General features: G+C 45.1%; 1 protein-coding gene across 2 annotated transcripts in view; it reads left to right on the top strand.

Moving 5' to 3' along the window:
• The window catches only part of ERCC3 (ERCC excision repair 3, TFIIH core complex helicase subunit), a 37,195-nt gene extending 34,052 nt beyond the window's left edge, over positions 1 to 3,143 (top strand). The window contains exons 14-15 of one of the 2 annotated variants that reach the window (XM_060153068.1): positions 941 to 1,093; positions 2,664 to 3,143. In XM_060153068.1, coding sequence (XP_060009051.1) covers positions 941 to 1,093; positions 2,664 to 2,795 — 285 coding nt within the window. In that variant the 3' untranslated portion in view covers positions 2,796 to 3,143. The other variant, XM_060153069.1, reaches the window with a different exon arrangement.
• Positions 3,144 to 12,968: the final 9,825 nt, after the last annotated feature.

The following is a 12,968-nucleotide window of genomic DNA, read 5'->3' as shown; positions in this document are numbered from 1 at the left end:
AGATCTGTGGCCACCTGAAGGGTGCAGCCAGATACTTCTAGGAATTTTCTTTTAATTAAAATTATAAGGATGAGAGAGAGAGAGAGGAAAAGAAGTTCCCTTTCTGACTCAGTGGTCCCCAGCCTTTTTGGCGCCAGGGACTGGTTTCATGGAAGACTATTTTTCCACAGACCGGTTGGGAGAGGGGGTAATGTGAGCGATGGGGCGGGTGGGGGGGGATGGTCCAGGCGGTAATGCGAGCCGTGGGGAGCGTCAGATGAAGCTTTGCTAGCTCTCCCGCCGCTCGCCTCCTGCTGTGTGGCCCGGTTCCTGACAGGCCGCAGACCAGTACTGGTCCTCAGCCCGGGGGTTGGGGACCCTGCTGTACGTAATCAATCCAAGCTTTCTGCAGGGATAGGTAGGCCTTGTAGTAAGTTATCTCCAAAGAAATGAAAACCAAATCTCCACCATGCTTTTATCTTTCTCTTTTGGAAAAAAAATCTTATAAATCCATTCTTAATATCCTATCATTTGTAAGTGTCCCTCCTGCTGGAAGCCCTGGGTGCCAAGCCCTGAGGTTGAAGGCCTTCCTGAAGGGCAGCCGGCTGTGCCTTTCGGTTTTTGGTTCTTTGTTTAACTGGTGCAAGGTGGGAAAACTACCAGAATGGTTGTTTTAAGATTGCCGAGATCCCTGTTGATCTTCTGTAAGTGATCATTTAGCTGCCATGTGTGGGGAGCAGAGTTTTCTAGAATTTCCTGAACCTCTCCTGCCTTGCAGTCATTAGTTAAGCTCCTTGTTGACAGTGGCTCTGAGGCTGGTCTCTGCACTGCCTAAGAGGAGCTCTCCGTTATTATCCACCTGCTCTGCTGGGCCTGAGGGGGGAAGTGACCAGACCAGGTGAGCCTAGGAGAAGGCAGGATCGGGTCCAGGGAGAGAAAACAAGAGGGTTCTGTGCTGCAGGTGATCACAAAGCTTGCCAACATGGAGGAGGAGGAGTTGGCGTTTTCAACAAAAGAGGAGCAACAGCAGCTCTTACAGAAGGTCCTGGCAGCCTCTGACCTGGATGCTGAGGAGGAGGTGGTGGCGGGAGAACTTGGCTCCAAATCCAGCCAGGTGAGTGAGTGGGTGAGGCTCCACATGTCAGTTCTCCCGAAGGACAGCATCTTAGACACACATACGCCTGCACAGTCCTTTGTGTGTATGTGCCTGTGTGATTTTCTTAAGAACTTGGAGACTGTAGAGAAGAGAATAATCGAAAACACCCCTGCTAACTGTGCTGTGCGTCTGTCTTGTTTTATGTGTCTGAGCCCACGGGGGGTGTGGTTGGTCTCCTGCTCTGTTCACATAGCAGTCTGGCGTAAGTATTTGTTAGTATTTGGATGTGGGAGCCCAGGCTCTGCCTAGGGTGGCTACTGGAAGGAGCGTGACAGACCTGGGGCTGCCTTTTTGGCCTTGGGCGTGTCACCTTATCCCTGGCTTCCTCCTCAGTAATGAAACTGAGCCTTCCAGGCTGTAAAATGGGTCTGAGAATCAACTCATATTGTAGTTTCCATACATTCTTCGAAAAATTTAGAGTTCTCTGAAAATGTACAACTTTTCAGTTATTCTGCACATACTTCCTGAATGCCTGCTATGTGCCAGGCAAATATAATACGGTATAACTAATGAAAGTATCATTATGAGGAATTCTTATTATCAGGCCCTTCCAAGGAGAGAAGTACCGTTTCATCAGGTGCTTTTGAAACTAAGTTGGTGTTAGAGCTGGAAAGTGAGTGATGGCTGGAACAAGGGAAGAAGGAAGCAGTGTCACCAGGGAGGTGCTGCCCTCCCCGCAGCCTGAGACCTTTCTGTCCCCAGACCTGGGGGTTGGGGGCTGGGCCTCCTCCTGGGCACTCTCCATGGGAGCCCAGGGAAACTTCCTGTTTCTGTGTCTGAAGGTGGTGTCTGGTCAATTCCACCTCACAGTGGGTCACCCAAGGTGAGGCTGTGCAAGGCGTGGCTTCAGTGCCTGTCTGCATACTTTGCTTGGAATCTGGTCCGAGTGATGTCCCAGGCTCGGGATCAGACCCTTGACTTGTGTGATTTCTGTTCACACCACACATGTCAAGCAGATGTGGTTATCCCCATTTTACAGATGAGTTCATTGAGGTGCAGACATTCAGTATTTTCCCAAGGCCACCCAGTGAGACACAGAGCCAAGATTCAGGCCCAGGGCTAGAAAGGATTTCCAGTTGATTCAAAGCCTTATGGTAGGGTCTCAGGAGATTTTGAGGGACTCCTGCCCTCACTGTTAAAATTCTGTTTATAAATTGTCATTAAGAGAGGCAGGGTGGTGTATGGCTAGGTACAGGGAATCTGAAGCTGACTGCCTGGGTTCAAGTCCCATCTGTTTAAGAGTTGTGTGATCTTGGACAAATACTTCATTTCTCTGTGCCTGTTTCCTCTTCTGTAAGATGGAGATTATAATGGTTGTGAGGATTAGATGAGGTAAGACACGTAAATAAGTATAAGCTGCTTAGAACAATGCCTGAGACATACTAAGTGGTCAGTAAATGTTATTTAAAAATAATAAAATCTATGAAACTTTTATAAGTTTTATAAGTTTATCTTATTATGATTATAGATGTTATAGGAGGAGGGTGTTTTGCTTTGTAAACTAATGGTGGGCCGGGTCGCCCTGCAGGTGTCTCGGCGCTTCGGCACGATGAGCTCTATGTCTGGGGCCGATGACACAGTGTACATGGAGTACCACTCGTCACGGAGCAAGGCTTCCACTAAGCACGTGCACCCACTTTTCAAGCGCTTCAGGAAATGACGCCCATAGGGTCACGTAGGTGAAACTTGGGTGCCTAGCGCCAGCATTGGAAAGGGATTTTAAACATAGCATTTTCTTCGCACATCCGCGTTCTTTCCAATAGCATCGGCCAAACCAATGTAGATTCAATATCTGTTGACTGTGTTGAAGAAGATGCATCAAGAGCTTGATCCTGTCTTCCTGGGCATTCCAGGGTTTGAAGTGGGAGTGGGGGGACTGTATTTTTTGTTTTTTTCAGACTGCTTTTTAAACTTGTTGGGGAGTAGTCATTCCTGTACATAAAAATTTGTAATATTTAGGTGTATTTATCTTACTGTTCTCCTGAATAAACAGCACTGGGATGTTTAACCACTCTTCATCGTACGCCTTGTTCTTACACCTTGTCACAGGCATGGGCTATGTCTAGATGACAAACCTCCATCAGGGCTCCACTTGGTGGCAGGCCCAGAGGAATTAGACAGGGCCCATCCACAGGGAGCACTGGAGAGACGAGAAGCCTTGCCCGTTAGTGCGCAGCGTTGACAGGGGACGGTGCTCCAGAGCAATGGAGGAGCTTGAGCAGTCTGCAGTGCTGCCGGGCCCCTCCCTGTTCAGCTCAGGTGGGTTCCATGGGAGGCACCACAGCTGTAGGTCCTCTAGGTCACCCGAAGGCCATCACCTTCGCAGGGAGCCACAGTGCACACAGCTTCTGATGGTTGATCTTCCCTGAGAGAATCAGCTCTTACTTCTACCCCCCCAGATACATTGTTGATGTGGCTGGGAGGCTGGATTCCTCTTCTGATAGCAGTTTAGTACCCTTGGATCTTTAACGGCTGGTTCGTCTATTCTGAAAGATGTCTCTGGGCTTTTCTTCTCTGTTCCTGGTATGAAAGAAAAGGTGTTCAGGAAAAGATACACGAGGCAGGATTGGTCCATAGAAGACAGGCAGGCACGCACAGGCATAGGTCATTGAAGAAGAATGTGTTATTTTGAGGAGACTCGTTCTAGGAGGCGGCAGCCCCACGCCTGGGGAGTGTTGGAAGCCTGTGCTCACTAAGGCCGCTCGACTTGGAGTCCTCCCACCCCTGCCGCGCGGCAGCAGTGATCCCAGCTGTCATCGCCCAATCGGGGAGAAGACCACATTCATTCTGGCAAGAGTGCTTCGGAGCAAAAGCCACCTTCCCTGAATTGCACTTCACTGAGCTGACCTTCTGGGGACAAACGCACTCTCACAGTCTGCCCAGCAGTTGGTGCTGACCCGTGGAGAGCCGCTGTGTCCATGCAAACCCTGGAAATGGCCCCCAGCAGCCAGACCTGAGGCCTGTGCTCAGGCACATCCGTGCTAAGGCCACTCGCCCCAGTGGGTGGCACCCAGATGTCACAGACTGGATTATAACCAGTATTATTTCCAGGTTCTCACATCCCGTCATGCTTGGGATACTCAAGCAATGCCAAGCACTTAGTGTATCTCCTTGTTGCTCACTGTTTCCTTGTTCTCTAACATGTCTACAGATAACGTTGAATTTTACCCAAGCCCTGTGATCCTGGAAAACTGGGACTTTCAAAGAACCACACACCCGCCCGTGCCCCCACCCCCCGCCATCTTTTGTGTTCCGGAAAACAGCTTACCACAAAGAACCACCTTTCCCCATGTCTGAGATAAGGCTCATGGGTGCCTTCCTTGTCTACCAGTGACAAGGCCAGACACAGACCTTCCAGATTCCCACTCTTTGCTCCGAATGATTAGCTGAAGCGCTTGTCCCCGCTGATCAAATTGGAACAAAATGCTTGTTAACCAAACCTTGGTTAAGATTCTCTCCTTTCTGCAGGCCCCTGACTTTTGGCCCACACTCAGCCTACAGCCCCTCCTGAGTCCAGTGGGACTCAGGGTAAAACACTGTCTGATCTGCCATCTGCCATTGCCACTCCCATTCGTCCCACTTCCTTAGCCCCTCCTGTGTTTCCTCCTCCCTATAAAAGAAAAACTTTTTTGCTTAACTCTTGAGATGCTTGCTGATCATATGGTCAGTGTGTTCTCCCTGTTGTAATAGCTGCCCTCCCCTTTTTTCTAAAGCAATCCTTTCAAATAAAGTCTCTCCTTGCCAAGTCGGGATTAGTTTTTTATTTGACACCATGTAACAAATTCTTATTTATTCTCTAAAAGTACGTTGAGATGTATCATCTCCAGGAAACCTAACTCCTGCGCCTACCCCTAAAAGTGTTTCCTGTACTGTGCTATGTCCTTTATGCTGTCCTTTTTTTTTTTTTTTCCATTTTTGGTGTTTACATTTTTGTATCCTGTTGGTTTGAGTTCTATCTGTACCCCAATATCTGGCATATAGTAGGTATCCAGTGACTATTGAATTGGACTCTTTTCAAAGTTTATGGACTTAAAATAAAAGGAACACAATAACCCTGCCTGCTTACACCTTGAGGGAAGTTGTGAGGGAACCTCTCACTGGTAACCATCTATCCTGTTATCCCTTCCTGCTGCCTTTTCCCTGAACCAGCCCTTATACCCCATAGCAGATGGAATTTATAGGACAAAGTACCAAATAGGAGAGCTGCACAAAGAGATTTGCTGAGGGGCCCTGAGTCTTCCACTGAGCACTCAGTGTTCTGCACATGCATGTAAAGAAGATATCCCAAGGCTGGGGAAGGAACCACATGAAAGGGTCAGGGGGAACTTATTCCAGGGCCTGGACTATTCCTGTTCCCACCAGCCAGATTGAAAATCCTCAACTCACGGGGCATCTGGTAGAGTGTTTAGCAAGGTTTTGCTTCACTATTGTGGAAAGTTAGACCTAAACTAATGCTGCATGAGTCCTAACAAAAGTTTGAAGGCAAGACCCGAAAGGATCCAATTATTTCCAGGTAACTTACTACAATCCAGGACAAAGCTAATTATTACAGCACAAAAATATCTAGCAACCAATAAGGTAAAACTTGCACTGTCTGACATCCAATCAGAAATTACCAGGCAAGCAAAGAGCCAGGAAAATACAACTCATGATGAAAAGGCTTGTTTCCATACTCTCTCTGACATTTCTTATTTGCTTGCTCTGACAAAGTAAGCTGCCCAGTGGCGAGGCCCACATGGCGAGGAATGGAGGGAGCCTCAGTCCAATGGCCCACGGTGGACTGAATCCTGCCAGTACTCACAGGAGTGAGCTTGGAAACTGTTCCTCTCTTGGTTGAGCCTACAACCAATGACTACATTGGTTAGATGACTACAGCCCTAACCTACCTCTTGATTGTATCCTGTGAGAGACGTGAACCAGAGGACACAGCTAAGGTCCTGGATTCCTGATGCGCAGAAACTGTGAGATAATAAATGTTGTCATTTTAAGCCACAAAATTTTAAATTTAAAAAAATTTTAAATTAAAAAATGTCTTATCTACATTTCTCTCTTTTTTTTTTTTTTTTTTTTTTTGCGGTATGCGGGCCTCTCACTGTTGTGGCCTCTCCCATTGCGGAGCACAGGCTCCAGATGCACAGGCTCAGTGGCCATGGCTCACAGGCCCAGCCGCTCCACGGCATGTGGGATCTTCCTGGACCGGGGCACGAACCCATGTCCCCTGCATTGGCAGGCGGACTCTCAACCACTGCGCCACCAGGGAAGCCCCTACATCTCTTTTTTAAGAAAGAAAATTGATTGCTAAGTTCTGGAGATGGATCGTGGTCACGGTTGCCCATGATTACAAAGCAATAGATAACTAATATAGATTTTTGGTACCAAGCGTGGGATGCTGTTGTAACAAATACTCAAAAATGTGGCAGTGGCTTTGGAGCTAAGAAGTGGGGAGAGGCTGGATTTTGAGGAACATGTTAGAGAATGCCTAAATTACCTTCAACAGACTATTAGTGGAAATCTGGACTTTGAGAACACTGCCAGTGAGTGCTTAAAAGGAAGTGAAGAAGCTGCTATTGGAAACTGGAGGAAGGGGGATATCTATTACACAGTGGCCAAAAATTTAGTGACACTGTCATCTGCAGTTATATGGCAAGCAGAATGTGTCCAATGAACTTTGTGGTCTAGATTTGCTAAGATTTGCAAGCAGAATGTTCAAGTAGCCACCTGATTTCTTCTTGCTGCTTAAATAGTAAAATGTGAAAGGAGAAAGAAAAAGTGAGGGCAGAACTGTTTTTAAAAAGGAGCCAGAGAGGACACTTTTTGTGCAGGGAAACACAGATAAAGACGGCAGACTATGCTCTGTGACCACAGTGGAATTAGATTTAAAATCAGTAAAAGAAAGATCTGTTGGAAACCCCCAAATATTTGATGAGATTTCTTATTAAAAACTATGCAATCAAGAAGACTATTGAGGGCTTCCCTGGTGGCACAGTGATTGAGAATCTGCCTGCCAATGCAGGGGACACAGGTTCGAGCCCTGGTCTGGGAAGATCCCACATGCCACGGAGCAACTGGGCCCATGAGCCACAGCTACTCAGCCTGTGCGTCTGGAGCCTGTGGTCCGCAACAAGAGAGGCCGCGACAGTGAGAGGCCCACGCACCACGATGAAGAGTGGCCCCCGCTCGCTGCAACTAGAGAAAGCCCTCGCACAGAAATGAAGATCCAACACAGCCAAAAAAATAAATAAATTTATTTTAAAAAAAAACTTATCGAGAAATATCTTTAAGTATTGAAAGAAAAAAACCAACAACTTAGAATTCTATACCCAGCGAAAAGATCTTTCAAAAATAAAAGTGAAATTCTTCAGATATAGGAGTGCTGAAAGAATTCATTACTAGCAGACGGGCACTAAAGGTCATGTTAAAGGAAGTCCTTTGAGGAAAGGAATATAATGCTAGTTAGAAATTTGTATCTACACAAAGGATTGAAGACCACTACAAACTACCTTGATACACATAAAATGTTTTCTATTATTTACATTTTTTTAAAGGAGAACTGATCTCTAACTCCTGGAGATAGATAGTGGTCATAGTTGCACAACAGTGTGAATGTACTTAATGCCACTAAATTGTGCACTTAAAAGTGGTTAAAATGGTAAATTTTATGTTTATGTATATTTTACCACAATAAAAAAATAAAGATAACTGTTTAGAACAAAGGAAATGCATTGTGGAGTTTATAACGTGTAAAAGTAAAATGTATAACAACAATAGTACAAAAGCCAAGAGGGTAGAAGTTGATGTGTACTGTTGTAAGGTTCTTGTGTTATACATAAAGTGGTATAACATTACTTCAAAGTCGCCTGTGGTACTGAAGCAACCACTAAAATAACATAAAGAATTATGGTTAATAAACCAATGTAGGAGATAAAATGAAGTCATAAAAAATACTCAATTCTAAAGAAGTCAGAAAAAGAGGAAGAAGGAAATAAGGAGCAGATGGGATAAGTAGAGAATAAATAGGAAATGGTCTAAACGCCCTCAATTAAAAGTCAGAAATTGTCAGATTTTTTAAAGAAGAACAAAATTATGCTGCCTACAAGATTTAATATTAGGATGCAAATATGTTTAAAGAATGGAACGATATGTACTATGCTAACGTGAAGCAAACGAAAGCTGGAGTAGCTATATTAATATTGGGCCAAGTGGATTTCAGAGCAAAGAATATTACCAGGATCATTTTATAAAGAGGAGCTAATAATTCTAAACATTTGTGTCCCTGATTACAGCTTAAAAATACTTGAAGCAAAAACTGATACACCTGAAAGAAGAAATAGAAAAATTCACATTTCAGAGATTTTAATGCCTTTTTCTCAATAATTGATAGAATAAATAGACCAAAAATCAGTAAAGATACAGAAGACTTAAACAACACTGTTAACCAACTTCACCTGACTGACATTTATAAAACACCACCCAGTAACCGCAGAATACACATTCCTTTCAAGTTCGTACAGATCATTTACTAAGATTCAATTCTGGGCCGTACAACCAGTCCCAATAAATTTAAAAGGATTCAAGTCACACAAGCTCTGTTCTTTGACCACAGTGGAAATAAATTAAAAATCGGTAAAAGATCTGTAGGAAACACCCAAATATTTGAAAACTAAGTAACACAATTCTAAATTTAAAAAAAAAAATCAAAGAGAAATTACTATTTTTGAATTGAGTGAAAATGAAAACTACATTTTATATATATATATATATATATATATAAATTATTTATTTCTGGCTGTGTTGGGTATTCGTTGCTGCACATGGGCCTTCTCTAGTTGCTGTGAGCAGGGGCTACTCTTCGTTGTGGTGTGTGTGCTTCTTATTGCGGTGGCTTCTCGTTGCAGAGCACAGGCTCTAGGCACACGGGCTTCAGTAGTTGTAGCACACGGGCTCCATAGTTGTGGCTTGTGGGCTCTAGAGTGCAAGCTCAGTAGTTGTGGCGCATGGGCTTAGTTGCTGTACGGCATGTGGGATCTTCCTGGACCAGGGATCGAACCTGTGACCCCTGCACTGGCAGGTGGATTCTTAACCTCTGTGCCACCAGGGAAGTCTGAAAACTATTGATTTTGTTTATAATTTTCTGTATTTTATGTTTTGACATCTTAAAAACTGTTCTGGTTGGGGAGAGATACCCCTTGCTGAGACTAGCCTATTCTGTTTTTTGGTTTTTTTTAATTGAAGTATAGCTAATTTACAATGCTCTGTTAGTTTCTGGTATACAGCAAAGTGATTCAGTTACATATACATTTTTCCATATTCTTTTCCATTATGGTTTATTACAGGATGTTGAATATAGTTCCCTGTACTATATAATAGGACCTGTGTTTATCCATTCTATATATACTAGTTTGCATCTGCTAACCCCAAACTCCCAATCCATCCCTCCCCTTTCCCTGTTGGTAACCACAAGTCTGTTCTCTATGTTTATGAGTGTTTCTGTTTCATAGGTAAGTTCATTTGTGTCATAGTTTAGATTCCACATATAACTGATGTCATATGGTATTTGTCTTTCTCCTTCTGTACTTCACTTAGTATGATAATCTCTAGGTCCATCCATATGGCATTATTTCATTCTTTTTTGTGGCTGAGTAGTATTCCACTGTGTGTGTGTGTGTGTGTGTGTGTGTGTGTGTGTGTGTGTGTGTGTGTGTGCACCACATCTTCCTTATCCATTCATCTGTTGATGGACATTTAGGTTGCTTCCATGTCTTGGCTACTGTAAATAGTGAGCCTAGCCAATTCTTGAGACAGCAAAGGGCACAGCCAGGAGCATGTCTTTGATTTACAGACTAAACAGTCCAGAGCCATATCTCCTCTATCTGGCCCATACACCCCAGGAGGCAATATACTCTGTCTTAATCATCCCAGGGCCAGGTACCAGGCAACTAGGGACCACCCTTACAGTGTAGAGCCAGCTGAAATTATTCAAACTAGAGAGTTCTAAACTGTTCATTCTGCCCTGCCTTGCCTGTCCCACAGAAACTCCAATAAAGATTCTAGCTTCGGCTTTTCCCTTGCTCCTGCTTTCTGCGTGCTGACCACTCTGAGGCTTTCCCATGTGGCCCTACGTGGAACGGTATGCTGTGCATCCAATTTTAGGACCTGGGAGCATAATAAATTTGTTTTCCTGAGCCTCTCATGTGTCACCTCTTGTGGCTACACCTGTCAATCACATAAAAGAACACAGAACAAAAAACAACATACTGGAGGGGGACCTTCAAGATGGAGGAGGAGTAAGACGTGGAGATCACCTTCCTCCTCACAAGTACATCAAAAATATATCTACAAGTGGAACAACTCCTACAGAACACCTACCAAACGCTGGCAGAAGACCTCAGACTTCCCAAAAGGCAAGAAACTCCCCACGTACCTGGGTAGGGCAAAAGAAACAAGAAAAAACAGACAAAAGAATAGGGACGGGACCTGCACCTCTGGGAGGGAGCTGTGAAGGAGGAAAGGTTTCCACACACTAGGAAGCCCCTTTGCGGCGGAGACTGTGGGTGGCGGAGAGGGGAAGCTTTGGAGCCATGGAGTAGAGCGCAGCGATAGGGGTGCAGGGGGCAAAGCGGAGAGATTCCTGCACAGAGGAACGGTGCCGACCAGCACTCACCAGCCTGAGAGGCTTGTCTTCTCCCCCGCCGGGGCGGGCGGGGCTGGGAGCTGAGGCTTGGGCTTCGGTCAGAGCGCAGGGAGAGGACTGGGGTTGGCGGCGTGAACACAGCCTGAAGGGGCTAGTGTGGCACAGCTAGCCGGCAGGGAGTCTGGGGAAAAGTCTGGACCTGCCGAAGAGACAAGAGACCATCGTTTCACGGTGCGCGAGGAGAGGGGATTCAGAGCACCACCTAAATGAGCTCCAGAGACGAGTGCGAGCCGCGGCTATTGGCTTGGACCCCAGAGACGGGCATGAAACGCTAAGGCTGCTGCTGCCGCCACCAAGAAGCACAGGTCACATCCACACCTCCCCTCCCGGGAGCCTGTGCAGCCCGCCACTGCCAGGGTCCCATGATCCAGGGACAACTTCACCGGGAGAACACATGGCACGCCTCAGACTGTTGCAACATCATGCTGGCTTCTGCCACTGCAAGCTTGCCCCTCATTCTAATTATGACTACCGTACCCCTCCCTCCCCCCAGCCTGAGTGAGTGAGAGCCCCCTAATCAGCCGCTGCTTCCACTCCCTTCTATCTGGGTGGGAACAGATGCCTGAGGGTGACCTATATGCAGAGGCGGGTCCAAATCCAAAGCTGAACCCTGGGAGCTGTGTGAACAAAGAAGAGAAAGGGAAATTTCTCCATGCAGCCACAGGAGTAGCGGATTAAATCCCCACAGTCAACTTGATGTACCCTGCATCTGTGGAATACCTGAATAGACAAAATATCATCCCAAAATTGGGGCGGTGGACTTTAGGAGCAACTGTAGACTTGGAGTTTGCTGTCTGTAACTGATTTGTTTCTGATATATATGTTTACCTTAGTTTAGTTTTTAGCGCTTGTTATCATTGGTGGATTTGTTTATTGGTTTGGTTACTCTCTTCATTTTTAAAAAAAATTATTATTTTTTTATGTTAATAATTTATTATTATTATTTTTTCCTCCCTTTTCTTCTGAGCCATGTGGCTGACAGGGTCTTGGTGCTCCCGCCTGGTGTCAGACTTGAGTCTCTTAGGTGGGAGAGCCGAGTTCAGGACATTGGACCACCAGAGACCTCCCAGCCCCACATAATATCAATTGGTGAGAGCTCTCCCAGAGATCTCTGTCTCAGTGCTAAGACCCAGCTCCACCCAATGGCCAGCAAGCTCCAGTGCTGGATGTCCCATGCCAAAAAACTAGTAAGACCGGAACAGAACCCCACCCATTAGCAGAGGCTGCCTAAAATCATACTAAGTTCACAGACACCCCAAAACACAACACAGGAGGTGACCCTGCCCACCAGAAAGACAAGATCCTGCCCCACCCACCAGAACAGAGGCACCAGTCCCCTCCACTAGGAAGCCTACACAAGCCACTGAACCAACATCACCAACTGGGGGCAGACACCCAAAACAATGGGAACTACAAACCTGCAGCCTGCAAAAAGGAGACCCCCAAAACAGTAAGTTAAAGAAAATGAGAAGACAGAAAAGTATGCTGCAGATGAAGGAGCAAGGTGAAAACCTACCAGACCAAACAAATGAAGAGGAAACAGGCAGTCCTTCTGAAAAAGAATTCAGAGTAATAATAGTAAAGATGATCAAATATCTTGGAAATAATAGAATGGAGAAAATAATAAAACATTTAACAAGGACCTAGAAGAACTAAAGAGCAAACAAACAATGATGAACAACAAAATAAATTAAATTAAAAATTCTCTAGATGGAATCAATATTAGAATAACTGAGGCAGAAGAATGGAGAAGTGACCTGGAAGATAAAATAGCGGAAATAACTATCACAGAGCAGAATAAAGAAAAAAGAATGAAAAGAATTTAGGCCAGTCTCACAGACCTCTGGGACAACATTAAATGCACCAACATTTGAATTATAGGGGTCCCAGAAGAAGAAGAGATAAAGAAAGGGACTGAGAAAATATTTGAAGAGATTATAGCTGAAAACTTCCCTAACATGGGAAAGGAAATAGTCAAGTCCAGGAAGTGCAGAGAGTCCCACTCAGGATAAATCCAAGGAGAAACATACCAAGACACATATTAATCAAACTATCAAAAATTAAATACAAAGAAAAAATATTAAAAGCAGCAAGGGAAAAACAAAAAATAACATAGAAAGGAATCCCCATAAGGTTAACAGC

The sequence above is a fragment of the Lagenorhynchus albirostris genome, chromosome 6 (genome assembly GCF_949774975.1).
Source record: "Lagenorhynchus albirostris chromosome 6, mLagAlb1.1, whole genome shotgun sequence".
Lineage (NCBI taxonomy): Eukaryota > Metazoa > Chordata > Mammalia > Artiodactyla > Delphinidae > Lagenorhynchus > Lagenorhynchus albirostris.
The sequence above is the reverse complement of the archived record's forward strand: the minus strand, read 5'-3'. Positions and strand labels throughout refer to the sequence as shown.